The following is a 16,251-nucleotide window of genomic DNA, read 5'->3' as shown; positions in this document are numbered from 1 at the left end:
GCTTCAGCTGTGGACCCCCAAAACAGCTGGTCCATGCATGGAACAGTTCATGAATAAAATGTTTAGTGCATCCCTGCCTTTTATTATGTAAAGAATCCTGTATTTAGATGTAGGAGAAAATATGGTGTTGGTTAGGACAAGAAAATGTTCCCTTCCCTTAAATTATCTTCCCAGGGACTTGGAAAGAATAGACTCTGTCAGCTTAACCATAGAATACTTAGAAGGCCAAGGGATGTTGATAAAGCTGGGAGAAGATACTAGGAGGCAAGCAAAAGGCTCTAGGAAGCAAGACCAGTATCCCACCTGAGACAGGTAGAGGGTAGCTTATACTTAAATAGCCTAAACATCCAAGAACCTCGTGGTTTGTAGAATAGGAAAGGTAATTAGACAAAGCCTCACCGTTCTTTTCTTTTATCTGTGATTGGGGCAGGAACAGGTCATAGTGGATGTTCTGTTAAGTTTCTTGTGCTTCTGAGTGGCTTTGTATGCTCCCAGATTATTTTACTTACATTTATTGCCATAAATACCCAAAATGTTTCATAATGAAAGAAGGCATGATTGCATAGTGAAAGAGATAAAGAAAGCAAAACTCAAGCAGGATCCAAATGTGAAAGGATTTTCTCCTATTTAAAATAAAATCATTCATATGCTTCCTTCACCTTTTCAATATTGCTGCATCACTGTTTTGATAAGAATTGAAGAAATGGATAGTTATCACATATATTTGATTATTGTTGGACCATCAAAAATAACATTGATTTCTAGAACTAATCTGAATTTGCAAAGTTGCTTTTTTTGTTATTGATGTATATGATTTAACCTGGATAAGTAGAACAGTCTTCTTTATTCCTATAGGTTTACACCAGATTTCACTACTTCCAGAGTCATTCGTGAACTGAAACTAACAACAGCAGGAGGTTCAGAATTTATATTTGTATTAAATGCATCTCTTCCCTATCATATGTTAGCAACTTGTGCAGAAGCTTTGCCCAGGCCAAACTGGGAGTTGGCACTGTACATAGTAGTCTCAGGAATAATGAGGTATTATATAACTTTAAAAAAAATATTTTGTTTATTGCTGTTTTCAATTTGTTAAGAAAATAAGTCTTCATACTCTGTTTCTGTTGAAAGCAAATAAGAAAGCTTATATAAGTGATATATAGCAATTGTTGCTCTTGCTCTAATGCTAATATTCACTCTATGGAAAATAGCTGTAAGAACTGTCACCCTTAGTCCCAGTGCTGACCCAACTCATGGACAATTGGAATATGTAGAATTCAGATTTATTGAAGACAAGTGCACAAAAGAAAGCTGCGATTAAAAGATTCCCGCCTAAACTCACTCATTAAAACATTCCAAACCCCACACCCTCCTTCCTGTCTCTTTCTCATACTGCTTCTAATGGTCAGCCCTGCCAGCCACAGATGTCTTCGGCAGGACGATCTTGACTCCCTCCTTCCAGCCCAAATAGCAATTCACACTTTTTGCAATTCCCCCTCCCATCTTCCCGCTTGACACACGTTGCCTCATTGATGCAGACAAACACGATCAGACGATTCAGCAATCATTTGATTGTGGAGTCTGACAATAGCCTTGGAGTAAACATTAAATAAGTAACCAAGAGAATGAGAAGTTGTGCAACCTGATCCTTATAGTGAAAGGAGGGAAGAGTAGTGGTTTGCCTTTTTTCCCTTCAAGCTGTTGCCTAACTGGAGTTTTCAAAGTGATAGCAATGGTAGACAAATCAGTTGCTGGTTTGCCATCTGTTTCCCCAGGATTTAATCCTGCATGAAAGCACTAACCAGACATATATCACTTGACTGACAGAAGAGGTAGAATTCACTGTTCAAGTGGGGCTACTCCATAGTGCAATATAAAAAGAGTGGAAGTTAGAGAAGTGGCACAGCAATGGTCTATTGAAATTCTGTCTTGCTGACCAGATTTTCACCTGAGAATCAGTCAGATTTAACTATCTGCTGCTGAGTATTGCTGAGTGGATCAGTGTTGGGCTAATGTTACTGAATTGTCTGTTTCACTGTTTATTCATCTCTCTTCTGAACTAGGCAAGATTATCTCAGGCATGGCAATCAGTTATCTTAAGCTCCTTGTCCTGGGAAATCTCAGTATCCAAACTGGGGCTGCCCAGGTAAAAACAGCTTAGGTTTTTGTGAAATCTATGTTGGCCATAGTCCTGACTCAACATGTATCTGGCCCCACATATTGTTTGGGACAAATCACTCATCAGATTTAAACTGATGGCTGCTCCAAACCTGTGCAGTAATTAAGTTCCAGTTAAAATGGTCTGACCTGGGCATCTGATGAATCTGGATGGTTAACTGAATGTGCTTGGAGACGTTTTTGTCATTTGTTAGTGACACCATTGATACCTTAGCTGTTCAGTGGAATATGGAGGTATCATAGGTGGCTAATGTTATCAATCCATAGCATCTTGTTTCTTCCACAGAGCTAAAACAGAACTTTTGTTTGATAGTGTATAGAGCAATGACATTTAATATGATGGCAGCTGGAGCACAAGTAGAGGAATTTTCAGTATTGCACAGATTGAGTAAGGACCTTCTGAAGACCCATTTGAACCCTACTTCATAGCAGTGAAGGCACTGAGAATTGTTTTTCCTTATTTCATCCACACAAAAGAAGCTGACATTGCTTTTCTTCACTGTGCAGCATATCTCCCACCAGCATTTTGGGGGGATGGGAGGTTTAAATAATTGGCGGCTCACTGTGAGCAACTTGTGTTATTCTTTGCAGACCATCATCTTGATTTGTATTCCAGTTTTGAGACAGCTTGTAAGGCTCAGTAACTGCTAGTATTGTTACTTTGGATATTTTCAGTTTGTAGATCTTGAGGTTAGGAACAGAGAGTATGTGGAGAATTCAGCCAGAGTAGGACTGTCACCATGATTAAGCAAGGTGATAAATGCCTCTTTGTGGGGGGGGGGGGGAAATGTGTTCCTTCCTGCTTAAAGCAACCAATTATTAAATTTTAAGGAAGAAAGTTGTCCTTATTGGAACTATAGGTTAGTTTTAAATATTCCAAGGTAAGATATAGCCTTTCAGCTTCAGTTGCACCTGAGTGATACTGAATATCAGGACCCATTTTTGTTACATTTTCAGCCATGATTTGATGCTAAATTTCTTTGGTGACCTTGATGGTTGACTTGGAAGAAAGAAGTATGCCTTATTTAATTATCCTGTACTTTTTTCATAATTTTTATTGAAAATTATAATTACAGTAGTTAAAAGCGAATACTCAGAAAAAGAAATAGAAGAAAAAGTGCAAAGAAAAAGAAGAAAAATAAATTGATAACTCTTCACCCCCATAAGGTTACAAATAAATATCTCTTCTTCCCATAACCCATCCCTTATCTATATGCAGATTCATAAATCATCAACTTTTCAGTCCTTGTGGCAGCAAGAAGTCTGTGAAGGGTTAGCAGAGCTTTATAAAAACTTGTCTTATTTTAACCTTGATCAAACAAACCAACTTCATATTCCTTCCTTTTATTTCTAAGAATCTTGATCTTTAATTCATCCAGATATGGTTTGGTCTCTCTTCAGTTTTTCTTTTTCCCATCACAGAGGCTTCTTTGAAGCTTTAGCAAACCTCTTTTGTAAATCCAGTAAAAAGCCATTATCCAGATCATCTTGGTTTGTCATTTGTATTTCCACTTTAATTTTCAAAGCTTCTTTTGTATATCCAGCTTCTTTTGTATATCCAGTAAAAAGTCCTTATCAAGGTCATTCTTCTGCCCTTGTCATTTGTAATTCCACTTTAACTGCCTTCTCTATCTTGTAATCCACACTTTGTTTTATTATCCAATTTTTCTGGTTCTAGTATTTCTGCATCAGATTTAACATCTTTTGGATATAGTCTGTCCATAGAAGCAGACATCATTGCTGATATTTCTAATACTGTAGTTATAATGTCTGGCCCTATTCTTTGAAAATCTCCTGAATTATTTCTGATGTTACAGGGTTTTGTATCATTTTGTAAATCTCCACACTAACTGAAAACCAAAGGCGCTTACACTTCTTTTTTCCTTTTCCTTTTCTGCCTGGAATCTTTAGTAGTCCCCTCTAGTGTCCAATTTCTGAAATCATAAAGACTCAATTTTTTGTTTTGACTCAAGATAGACAAAACATTCTGGTTCCCACAAAATGCTGTTTATTTTATTTAATTATTTCCAAAACCTTATAGTAAAAGTCTTAATGTTCCAAAATGGTCTGCATGCTTAATTTGTTTATAACTTTCTTAGATCAAAACCTTATCTAGCTTTTTGCCGTTTATTTCCAATTCTTTAAATTCTTAAACTTGTAGTTAATTTTTCTTGAAGGAAGATAAACTCACCAGGTGGCTTTTCAAACTTGTCATTCCAAAGATCTCTAATAGACTTAGAATAATAAATAAGCAATTTCCGAAAGTGATTAGAAAGTGAGGTTAGCGAACTCAGTGTCCTTTGAAATGCTCTGCCACAGTTGTGAGCATGATGGCTGGTCCCTTCATCTCCCAGAGCACATGTGGGTGATCTCCTGTCCTCTCCCTATCTGGAGAGAGTCTAAAGAACCAGTCTACTCACTGGTTCTTCAGTCTTTGCCACAGTAGTTACCTCCACTCTGTCAGAGGCATTATTAGTGTGCCATGCCTCCACCGGAAGTCCAATTCTGTACTTTTCAGTGACTTTCTGAACTGTGTTATTGTGTTATTCTTCTGGATTTCCTGCTGTGATTGGGGCTTGGGCACTGTTTTACACTAGTTCCAGCCCTTTCAGGCTATGTCGAGAAAGTCCAAAACCATTTAGTACCTAAGAAATTGACCTAAGATGCTCCACAGGGTTCTGTCTTGTCCTCAAGGCTGTTCTGTATCTGCATCAAACCACTGGGAGAAGTCATCCAGAGGTTTGCAGTGGGTATCATCAGTACAGAAGTGGCATTCAGCTCTATTATTCTTTACCATTCAATTTCAAGGAAACCATTCATACCCTAAATGGTGCCTAAGTTCAGTTAGGGCAGGATGAGAGGAAAAAAAGCTAAAATTAAACCTACAGAAAACAACAAAGGTGCTTTTGGTAAATATGAAGATGACTCATGAATTTAGGGTCAACTGCTTTGATTGGGGCTGACTTTACTTGAAAAAGCACCTTTACAATCTGGACTCATTCTTTGATTGTCAGGTATCAATGAATATATAGATGATAAAGGACAAGGAGTGCTTTCGTACAATTATACTTGGTATGCCAGCTACAATCTTTCTTAGGTAGCTAGATTTGGTGACGGTTATTCATGGTGTGGTTATAATTCATCTTGTCTACAGCAACATGCTATATGTGGGATTATGCTTGAAAAGTATCTGGAAATTGCAATTGATGCAAATGTGGCAGTCTTCTGACTAGTGCAAGGTTCAGAGATCATATGATGTTTATACTAAAATATTTGCACTGGTTGCCAATTGCATGTTCTCTTTTTTCATAAATTGAAGCAGTAAACATTAAAACAAACCCTGTCTGATTGGCTGAACCAATATTTAAGCTTATTTTCCTGAGTTGTAATTGTAATCGAACAGTCGAGTAAAGCAAGAGATGTGGTTTTTAAGTGTCAAAATAATAAAAGCACTTACACTTCTCTTGCAGTGTGCTTTTCCTTTTGGTAATTGGAACAGCCTATTTAGAAGCTCAAGGAATTTGGGAACCATTCAGAAGGCGCCTTTCCTTCGAAGCATCCAATCCTCCTTTTGATATGGGAAGGCCATTTGATCTCAAGAGAATACTTGGAATTTCGTCTGATGGAAAGTATGCCTTTACTTAGAAATTGAAAGATTTCAAAGTGACATTTTCACCAATATATATTGCCCTTAGAAAGGATTTCTGCTGGGGTTACAAAATTTGAGTAGATCACATGTGCACAAAGAATAAGTATGGAATTAAAAATGACTGGGCAAATGTGTCTTTTAGGTTATATTATCTTACCTACTGAATGCGAATTAATAATTTATTATTCTGAAAGTTGATTATCTGTTGTAAGGAAAAGCTTTTAAAAGATTATTTTAAACTCTGAGTATATGTTAAATTAGTAAATCCGTGGCAGACTGCTTATATTTTTTTAGCAGCAGAGGTAGAAAATGCATCAAGAAAGAGAAAATACATCAGAGTGTAACGATAAATAATTATATGCAGTTTTATCCTATGATGATTTGTGTATAAAAGTGCTGTCCTTTGGCATGGTTCATGTCTATCATGTTCTTGAATGTAAGTAATGCATGAGACCAACCTCTAGTAATTTGCAGAATTCTAAAGAGACAATAATACATGGTTTAAATAATGAAACTCAGTTATACAAAAAATACATACATGAATGGTAGTGGGTCTTAGGTGCCAGAAATGGATTAGCAGTGGTGACTGACTGGAAACTTTTGTAGTATACTGAGCTTTTAGATCTGAATTAAGCATTCCACATACATCTGCACTGTCTTCAAATTGAATTTAATACCTACAGACATTAAAACCTCATGCATTTTGATAAGTATCTTGATCCCTGGATTGTGGTATCTTTCTAGATATTTGGACTATGAGAGTTAAAGGCAGTTATTTTTATTTCAGCTTGAATGCCCTTGGATCGGAGTCAAATCACAGCTCTTCCAGAGGAATCTACGGACCAGGAAGTTCCTCATCACGATCCAGTGCAGGAAGTCATAAGCAATGTAACCCATCAGTGAATCTACACAGCAATAGAAATTCAGTTGAAGTTGATAATATGAAGTTTAAAAACAGTTCTAGTGTTGCAAACAGAACTTCTATGCAGGCAGGTTCTGCGCAGTCTGTGAACAGAGCAGGTTCTGTCTGCTTGGATTCTAATGCTATAACTCAGAATCATGCAGCAGGCAGGAAGTCCAGGAGTACAAAACAAAATTTGCAATCAAACCAGCAGCACGCTCCAGTCCTGCTAGAGCAACATTTACCAGAGCTACCAGTGGTATCGCAGCAACAAGAGCAGCAGAGTGAAAATTCCTCACCGCAGATGCAGCATCCCACACCTTCACACTCAGAATGTGCTAACAACACAAGGCATAGCTCAGAAGACTCTGACATTGCCACTCTCATAGAGACCATGGATAAAGACTTTGATCACCCAGAATCACCTTCTCCAGATGTATTTACAGAGCAACCGCCCTCTCCAGTAGCAAAAAACAAAGGTAATAAATTCCTGTTTCACCTGATTAACTGTACTTTATGGAGTATAAAAGTAATTATATAAAGTTAAAGTGGTTTGTTGAAAGAGAAATTTCTAAACAAGACCAGGCTGTATCATCTGTTTCTTCTTTATGAGCAAGCTGATAAAACTTTTACTGACCTCTGAACCAGTAACCTCTAGTATACCTTTGAGCTTATCAAAAGATTGGTGATTATGAGAAGTGTTGCTAGATAAGGGAGAGGACAGGAGAAGCAATGACAATAGTACAGCTCTGGCTGCTTATACTCCTTCCATAATGGAAAAAAAAAGCAAGTGGGCCACTTTCTTTTGTATTTCCAGGACCTTTAAGCCAGTGTTTCTCAGCCTTAGCTATTTCAAGACATGTGGACTCTTTGTGAAAAATCTGTCTTGCGTATGAAAGCCTTACTCAATTCACTCCCAGCTACTTTTGAAAATGGATTTATCAGTTCCAGGTTTAGTTTACATGTCTGGAAGATACCTGCTCCATTCTGCTACACGCATTCTTTACCAGGACATTCTTTACCTACTAATGAGACTTGCCCACCGTAAGCCTCTCAGATGCAGAAATATTGCTAACCAGTTCATGTGGCTGACAAGAATGAACCCTTTACTTCAAATGCATGGCCTACAAGCACCCATTCTCATACCTTGTTCCAAAGGGATTCCAGGGTGAAGCATTAAAGTAGGTGTACCTGGAACAGGCATCTAGCACAAATGTCACATCTTTACCCTAAAATCTCAAAAGTGAAATGTCAGGTCATGGAGATAGCCACCGAGAGTCATCAAAGTGATTGCAGAGATGTTTGGTTGCCAGGGTGTGCGATTGGTGGGCAGATGACCAGGGAGGCAGTCTATGTCATGTTGACAAAAGCAGCTTCTTGGCCACATTTTCTACATTACGTTGCTCTGAAGTTCCTTTAGAGAAAAACAAACATGGGTAAAATCATTTATTCTCACAATTGCTAAGAATTCCAAACATGGCACATATCTGCAGATCTCAAATCTGCAGTATTTCTGTACTGTTAGATGTCCGAATGCTGCTCATAGCCTGTTCTCTATACATTAAAGCTTCTACTTTAGTATAAAGATGCTGCACTTTTGCATGTGTTTGCATTACTAATATATACACTTTTAATTATACCCACAAACCTAGTTATATAATTTCTGTCTTCTGTCATCAGTGGTCAAGACAAATCTTCCCATTCTACTTAGTATAACTCTTTCCTGATGTTTGGGTGATATGGCATAAACTTGTTGAGGATTCCCTAAAGACATGTAAAGTTCAGGGACTGAGGGTATACTAGCAGATTCCTTCACTATGTTGATAGGTACAGTTCTTTTTAAGTCTGTCTTGCTAATGGCATGATGGCCTTCCAGCCATTTTTGACACCCCTCCCCATAAAGAGTATTGTTATGCATATTCATCCCATGTGCTGGTGGTGTATTGGGGTACCCAGCTTATAGTATCTGTCATTAAAGTCATCTCTCAGAAACATCATCAAGCTTCTGGATCCAGGGATATGTCTGCATGCATATACAATAACTTAAATGCCATCTCCTCCTGAAACTCTAAGCAAATCATCATGAAGTTAAAACATTGTAAACAACAATTAAACATTAAACATTAAACTCAACAAAGTAAGTCCATAATGTGGCCTCTAAACTAAATAAATACTCCTCCCTGGGTTGACTGCTTGCAGCTAATTCACACTTTCCACTGAGAAGACCCATTGGAAAAGCACAGTCTTGACTGTTTTCTGAAAAAAACAATAGAAAAGAAGTCCTCCTGACCTCAACGAGCAAGCTGTTCCAAACAAGGAGGCTGCTACAGAGAAGGCTTACTTCCTGGCTAAGTATCCTGTAACAAAACATTTTTAAAATGTATTTTTATTGATAAAATAGAGAAATACAGAAGAAGGTAAGAAAAGACAAGAGATAAAACAAAAAACCGTACTACAAATAGATTTAAAAAAAGACATAACAAAGGAAAGATAAAAAGTGATTGTCATTGGTTTTTATTTAAGTCCTAAAACCACATTCCAGATATTTAAATCTGCCTTACTTTGTAATATGATGTATATAAGGGAGGCATTCCTGCTTACATTTTGTTAAACTTCTGTTATGGATATATACTGCCAATTTTGCCATCGCAGCATATTCTCCAGTTTTGGACTCCCAATCTGATATTGTGGGAAAACATCGTTAAATGAGCCACACATGTGCAGTTTGGGTTAAATATTCACATTCCAAATACATCCAAAACCAATGTTTATTCATTTACTCGTTTACTCATTTATTTCCCAACATTTGTAAGCTGGCCTAATCATACATGTTGGGGAACCCACAATTTACTTATTTTCTTGCTTTTCATTAGGGATAATAATGGAATAATAATGTGAATTGTAGTTCACATTACGATTGAGATTGCTTGATGGGGTAATTTTTAGGGGGGAAAAAATCTTTTGGTTTTAAGATGAAGGTATGAAGGGTTAGGCTTCCTTGAGGTGTGTGGTCAAAAACAGCATCCAGAAGAAGATCACCTCGATTGACCAGACTGTCACCAGACAGAGTCCTGCTGGTCACAGCTCACTTTCCATTCGTCTCAATTCCTGGCTTTTCTTCTCCAGGTTCAGCCAAAATCCTTGACTATTGGATCGTCCCATCTCTTTGGAGGTCGGCCAATAGGTCTTTTTACTTCTCTTGGATACCATTTGGCAACTGCTGTTGTCCAACGGCCATCTGACATGCGCCCGACATGTCCTGCCCAGCATAGCTTCCATTTTCGATATTCGATGATGACACCATTTATTCCACTTCGTGTTCTAATCTGGCTGCTTGGGATGTGATCTCGGAGAGAAATTTTCAGCATGAATCTTTCCATAGCCCTTACTACTCTTGAAAGCAATTCCTCTTCTGCCTTTGTTAACAGCCATGATTCATTTCCATATAGCACCGCCGATAAGACAGTCAAATTAAAAAAATTAGCACACAGTTTTCCATCAATCTTCTCATTCTGTAAGACTTCCCTAATGGAGTTGTATCTAGCCCATCCAGCTTGCTTTTTTCTAACCAGTTCTTCTCTTTGATCTTTGTTCATTTTGATTAGCCGTCCCAGGTAGACATAGTGGTCAACCTCTTCAGTAAGTTCATTCTGAAGCCTCATTTGGAATTTTGGAAGGTTCCCTGTCTGCATATATTTTGTTTTAATGTGGTTCATCTTTAGACCCACCTTCTGCTTTAGGCATCAAGTTGTCGAAGCCGGTAATTTTTTGCAGCTTTTGAGCATCCTTTGCGATCAGTACAACACCGTCCGCAAATCTGAGACGGTTTATCTTCTCTCCATTTGTATCAATTCCATCTTCCCAGTTCATTTTGTGCATGATATTTTCCAAGCAAGCATTGAAAAGTTAGGTGAGATCGTATCGCCTTGCTTTACATCTTTCTCCACTGGTAATTCATGTTTCAATTTCAAAGAGAATAATATTTGTAAGGTAGTTAGTATTTGCTTCTTTGAGCAGTGCAATTTAGTCAGAGTTGATTCCTTGTTCACTGATCGCTTGCATTACAGTATTGACTTCAACACTGTCAAATGTGAAGAATATAGTGTCTGGAACAGTAGTCGTAGAAAATTATAGTAGTGGAAAAGATAGTCAAATGCCGTGATGTGTCTTTACCTACAAAGAACAGTATCGTGCAAGCCATGGTATTCCCTATGACACTCTATGGAAATGCGAGTTGGACTTTAAAGAAACAGGACAGGAAGAGTATTGATGTCTTTGAACTTTGGTGTTGGAGAAGACACTTGAGAGTACGGGGGACAGCCAAGAAAAACCAATGGATCATTGAGCAAATCAACCCAGAGTTCTCACTCAAGACACAAATGACCACTCAAATTATGGTACTTGGACACATTATGCAAAGACCCAACTCTCTGGAAAAGGCTCTAATGCTGGGAAAGGTAGAAGGAAAAAGAAGAGGAGGACAACTAGTGGCAAGTTACTGTTAGGACCAGGCCTGCCTCTGACTCGGATTCGGTTTCTCTTCCCGAGTCAGAGGAGGAATTGGAAACTTATCATGCTGGAGTTGAAGAAACGAAACTCCAGCATGACCCAGCAGAGCGGGAAGAATCTATGACACTGCTTGGGTGAGATCTGGAAGGGGATTTGAAAACGCCAATCAGTGTGCGCCACAGACAAGCTGAAAAGCACGCAGAGAAAAGGGCAGCCCGGTTGGCTGCAAGAGACTCCAAGTGCGCCAAGGAATGGGATAAAAGGCAGCAGCGCAGACAGCGTGCTGCTGGAGACAACTGCTCAAGATCTGCAGCATCAGAAAAAGACTCCTTACCGGCTTCAGAAGCGGCGTCTGAACTCGAAGAGGAAGCAGCACCCAGCTTGACTTCTGAGAGAGGAATCTTCACACCCACTGCACTGGAGGAATCGGCGTCGCCCGAGCCTGGCAGCCAGCACCTAGCGTCCAGCTTGGAGAGCTCCCGTTTCTCTCAGCCGCGCAACCGAGCCAAGGGTCTTCCGTGCCACTGTCCGTCAGCAACTTGTAACCACTCGTCACAAACCCCTGCAGAATTTGGGAATTGTCATTCACCTTGCCCGGGATCTGAGTTTGTGGCATACATGGTGCTTCCAGCTGAACCCAGTCCAATTCCTAGTTCCAAGTCTTGCTTCAAGTCTCCTGTCCAGCGAATGCAGCCAAGTCCAGGGCTTCCAGCTGAGTCCAGCCTAATTCCTAGATCCACGACTTGCTTCAAGTCTCCTGCCCAGCGAATCCAGACTAGTCCAGGGGTTCCAGCCAAGTCCAGTGGAGTCCTTAGTTCCACACCTTGCTTCAAGTTTCCTGCCCAACAAATCCAGCCAAGTCCAGGGCTTCCAGCCCAGTGCCAGGTTCCAAGCCTTGCTCCAGTTCACTTCCTGCAGAGATCCAGTCTAGCCCAGTGATTCCAGTTGAGTCCAGCCTTGTCCTGAGTTCGAGTTCCATGCCCAAGATTCAGTGTATTCCTGTTTGTCGATTGTGGCCTTGTCTCCAGATCTCTTGGGCCAGACTTCCATTGTCATGTTGTTCCAGATCGATTCCAGTTCGAGATCTTCTATCTCCAATACTTGTGTCCCAAGTGGTTCCAGTCTTCCTTCCAGCTAAAACCTAGAGCGGCTTTGCTATATTGTTTAATCTTGATTATTCCAGTCTCATTATTCTAAGGACTTACTGCTTGTAAATAGTTCTTAATAAAGAGTTTTATTGAGAACTGGTTTGGTGCATGGTCTGAACAGGACAGTTACAGTGGCAATGAGTGCACCATTGGGAGACTTGAAAAAATGGTTAGGGATAGATAGTCATGGAGAAAATCTATGTGGTCACTAGGAGTCAAAAACAACTTGATGGCACATAATCAGTCAAAATGTACTGTCTAGTAAAATACAGCATTTAGCATTAATTTTAACATAAACTTATGCTTACTTGTACCCTTATACATTATTATACATTTTTTCTATTAGCTAAATTTTTTTTTTTTTCTGTTAGCTATAATTCCTTGGAAATGTAAAAAAGATTGCAAAATACTGCTTTGTTATGATCACTGTAAGGACATTCTGATAAGTTCCGCTTTGGATTGTTCTGTGTCAGAAGGCAATTGGCTATGTTTTTCTTTCTCAATATTTTAGTTTGATACCTCTTTGTTTGTTTTATACAGAATTTTGGTCTATGACAATGAATAAATTTTGAAACAACTTAACTGTTGCTAATTAGAAACTGCCTTTATCATCCTAGGGAAAGGAAAATCATTTCAGCGAAAATCGAAGCCCCCAAAGAAGCGTGAAGAAAAGGAGCAGAGAGGGAAGGGAAGGCAACAGGAGGATGAATTGAGAGATGCTCTAGCAGATGATGACAGTTCTTCGACTACAACAGAAACTTCAAACCCAGATACTGAAGCCATTCTGAAAGAGGTATAGAATCTTAATTGGGATATTTTGTATGGCATTTAAAAAAGATAGAATTTTGTCTATTCAATGTCTTCAGTAGATTTTTAAAAAGAAGTTACCAACATCACTGCCCTTTTTAAATTATATATTAATCTGTTTCAGTTATTCAGAAATAAATAACCAGATATATTATTTGATATGGTGGTACAGTTCTACCTTTTGTTAGTATCTTTTGTAGTATTAAAATATGAGGCAATATTGTGCTGAACCTTATTTAGTATAGTTTCATCTGGTCCACAATTAGGTAAAACCTTCAGTTTGGAAGGAAAAATAGATCCACCACCGCCAAAGTGGGATTAGGGCCAATGCAGGCAGCTGTAAGTATCCAGTGTTTTAGAGATATTCAAAATGTTCTGTGGACAAACCATCCCTAGCTACAAGAACATAGCATTATGGAAACGTGATTATTTAGTTAAAGTTCTGTCCAAGTAAAATCTTTAAAGTTAATTCTGGTGAAATAGCTTTAAGGAATTGTTCTCAGAAATCAGATATAAGCAGGTTTCAAATTCCTAAATGCTAATTTTAGAATTAAAAAATAGATTACATGACCAAAAACCCTATTTCTAGAGGTTAGCATTATATTTTTCCAGCTTGGATAAGAATGAAGTCATGGAGGATTAATCCATAACCTTTAATAAGTTAATGGTCATTTTTGTGAGACAGCTTGGAGAAAGGAAATTTATCTATAATGAGATTAGTGTTTCCTGAAAAATATATTTATGAAACGCAATTAATGTTTTCTTTTGGTTTTGATTTCTACTTTCAGGAGCCAGAAAAGCAAAAGGGGAAACAGTTAATACCAGAGAAACAGGAAAATGAAATACATGTAAAGCAGAAAAGCAAAAAATTATCAATGAGCAAGAAAGATGCTCCAACAGATTTGAAGCCGAGGTAACTGTAGTACAGTTATAGCACAGTCTAAATAGTTTTACCTTCTTTACTAGGTATATGGAAAATGATGTGACCTTTAGCATTTGGTTTCAGTTGTTATGTGATTTACAGGAATGAATCAGTGGCTGTTAATGTGATTTATTCTGTGCTAAGGAGGCTCTAGAAAATGGGGAGCATGGTTGTAATATGAACTGAGAGAGGGGAATTATAATTAATGGAGTATTTTGCCCAACAGAAGCCTTTCTGCAAATAAAATGCAGGCAAACATTTTTCTGCTGTTATGACAAAGCTAGAAATGTCATACTCATGAAGGTCAGGGAAGCTGATTATCTGTTCTGCATGTTAGGAATGTAAGATTTTTTTTCACTAGTTAGTCTGCTACAAAGACATTTTTTTCTGTGCTCATACTTCTATTTTAGTTTCTTCGAGGCATCATGTTCATCATTGGAAATTAAACAGCACAAAAACTTTTCATCAAAGTTATCAGCACAGCATACATGCACAAATGGACTCAAATCAAGAAACTTCCAGAAAACAAAAGGTATGGTTTAACACTTCTAAAATAGGGAGACATATTTTTGAATATTTCTCCCTAATTTTAAATGGGTTTCAATTTTCCTTTTCTTCATTGACTTTACATGTGAGGCTGAAGAGTTTTCTACCTTAGTAACTATGGCTTTTTTTTTTCTTTCTCTGTAGGTACAAGCATGAAAATGATGGATAGCCGGCCACCATCATTAGCAAAGTTTTTCTCTAGTGGCTCTGGTCAAGAATTAGGTAATACCAGCAGTTCAGAAGGAGAAAAAGATTCACCACCGCCAGAGTGGGATTCAGTGCCAATTCACAAAGTAGGCAGCTGTAAGTATCCAGCATGTGAGGGATATGCAAAACATTGTGTGCCCAGAACAGCTGGTTTTAGGTGGCTTCTGCCCAAATTGAAACACATGTGCTATGTTAGGTTTGGCCTGAATACCCCCCCCCCAAAGGGCTGTTTTGTTTCCGATACAAATGAAAATAAGATTGTTCTGGATGGGGTGGGTGGGTTGAGAATGAGACCAAAAATAAATCCTGATGGTAGCTGATGTGCTGCACTGAAAGATCAAAGAAGAGAAGATGGCATCTGATCTGCTGGAAAGATCAGGTGGCAAGTGGACCATTTGGATATTCTGCAGGGGGACCATCAATGGTGACAGCTGAGGAGAGGGAAGGGGCTAGAGAGACCAGGGGCTGGCTGGGTCAGCACACAGGCCATGTGGAAGAGGAGAAGAGGAGGAGGAGGTATCTCGCCAGCCTTGACCTTCTCACCCTGTAAAATCGCTATAGAATCCCTCTGGATTTTGTTTCATTCAAAGCACAGAAAAACCAAACTGTTTCAGGTTTCATTTCTGCCAGACTGCAGCCAATCTATAAAGATTTGGCAAAACTTTCCAAAGTGCATTTTGTTGCAGGTTTGAAAAAAAGCATATTTTCCATTTCATACAAACCCCTACCATGTGTCAGTTCAACATTATGGTGAGACAGCCTGATGTTATTTTTTTTCACACATAACTCTTTCTTTTGTTCAATAGAACAGTTAAGTGAAAGTGAAGTGAAACCTGACCTATTCTGAAGGATATCTAACACAAAGGCTATTTGATGGCTTGGTTTTGCATGATAAATATTATTTTCCAAACCCTGCCTCTCTTCTACCATAAACTCTTCCACAGTAAGAGCTTAAGAGAATTCTTGAAGCTTACAGTGCATTTGGAAAGTATTCAGACCCCCTTCACTTTTTTCAATTTTGTTATGTTGCAGCCTGATACTACAATCGTTCAAATTCATTTTTTTTCTCATTAATCTACACTCAGTACCCCATAATGACAAAGTGAAAACAGAATTTTAGAAATGTCTGTAAATTTATTGAAAAGGAAAAACTGAAATATCACATGTACATAAGTATTCAGACCCTTTACTCAGTACTTCATTGAAGCACCTTTGGCAGCAATTACAGCCTCAAGTCTTTTTCGGTATGACGCGACAGCTTTGCACACCTGGATTGGGGGATTTTCTGCCATTCTTCTTTGCAAATCCTCTCAAGCTTAATTGGGTTGGATGGGGACCATTGGTGGAAGCCATTTTCAGGTCTCTCCAGAGATGTTCAATAGGG

The 16,251-nt window shown here is 38.6% G+C and overlaps 1 protein-coding gene across 3 annotated transcripts in view; it reads left to right on the top strand.

The window, feature by feature from the left end:
- TMEM131 (transmembrane protein 131) overlaps nt 1–16,251 on the top strand; it is a 94,598-nt gene that overhangs the window by 57,117 nt on the left and 21,230 nt on the right. For all 3 annotated transcript variants that reach the window (XM_063305000.1, XM_063305001.1, XM_063305002.1), the window contains exons 29-35: nt 856–1,041; nt 5,649–5,807; nt 6,615–7,207; nt 13,003–13,178; nt 13,981–14,105; nt 14,525–14,646; nt 14,805–14,963. In XM_063305000.1, coding sequence (XP_063161070.1) covers nt 856–1,041; nt 5,649–5,807; nt 6,615–7,207; nt 13,003–13,178; nt 13,981–14,105; nt 14,525–14,646; nt 14,805–14,963 — 1,520 coding nt within the window. The remainder of the gene's footprint in view (nt 1–855; nt 1,042–5,648; nt 5,808–6,614; nt 7,208–13,002; nt 13,179–13,980; nt 14,106–14,524; nt 14,647–14,804; nt 14,964–16,251) is intronic.

The sequence above is a fragment of the Candoia aspera genome, chromosome 5 (genome assembly GCF_035149785.1).
Source record: "Candoia aspera isolate rCanAsp1 chromosome 5, rCanAsp1.hap2, whole genome shotgun sequence".
NCBI classification, from domain to species: domain Eukaryota; kingdom Metazoa; phylum Chordata; class Lepidosauria; order Squamata; family Boidae; genus Candoia; species Candoia aspera.
The sequence above is the reverse complement of the archived record's forward strand: the minus strand, read 5'-3'. Positions and strand labels throughout refer to the sequence as shown.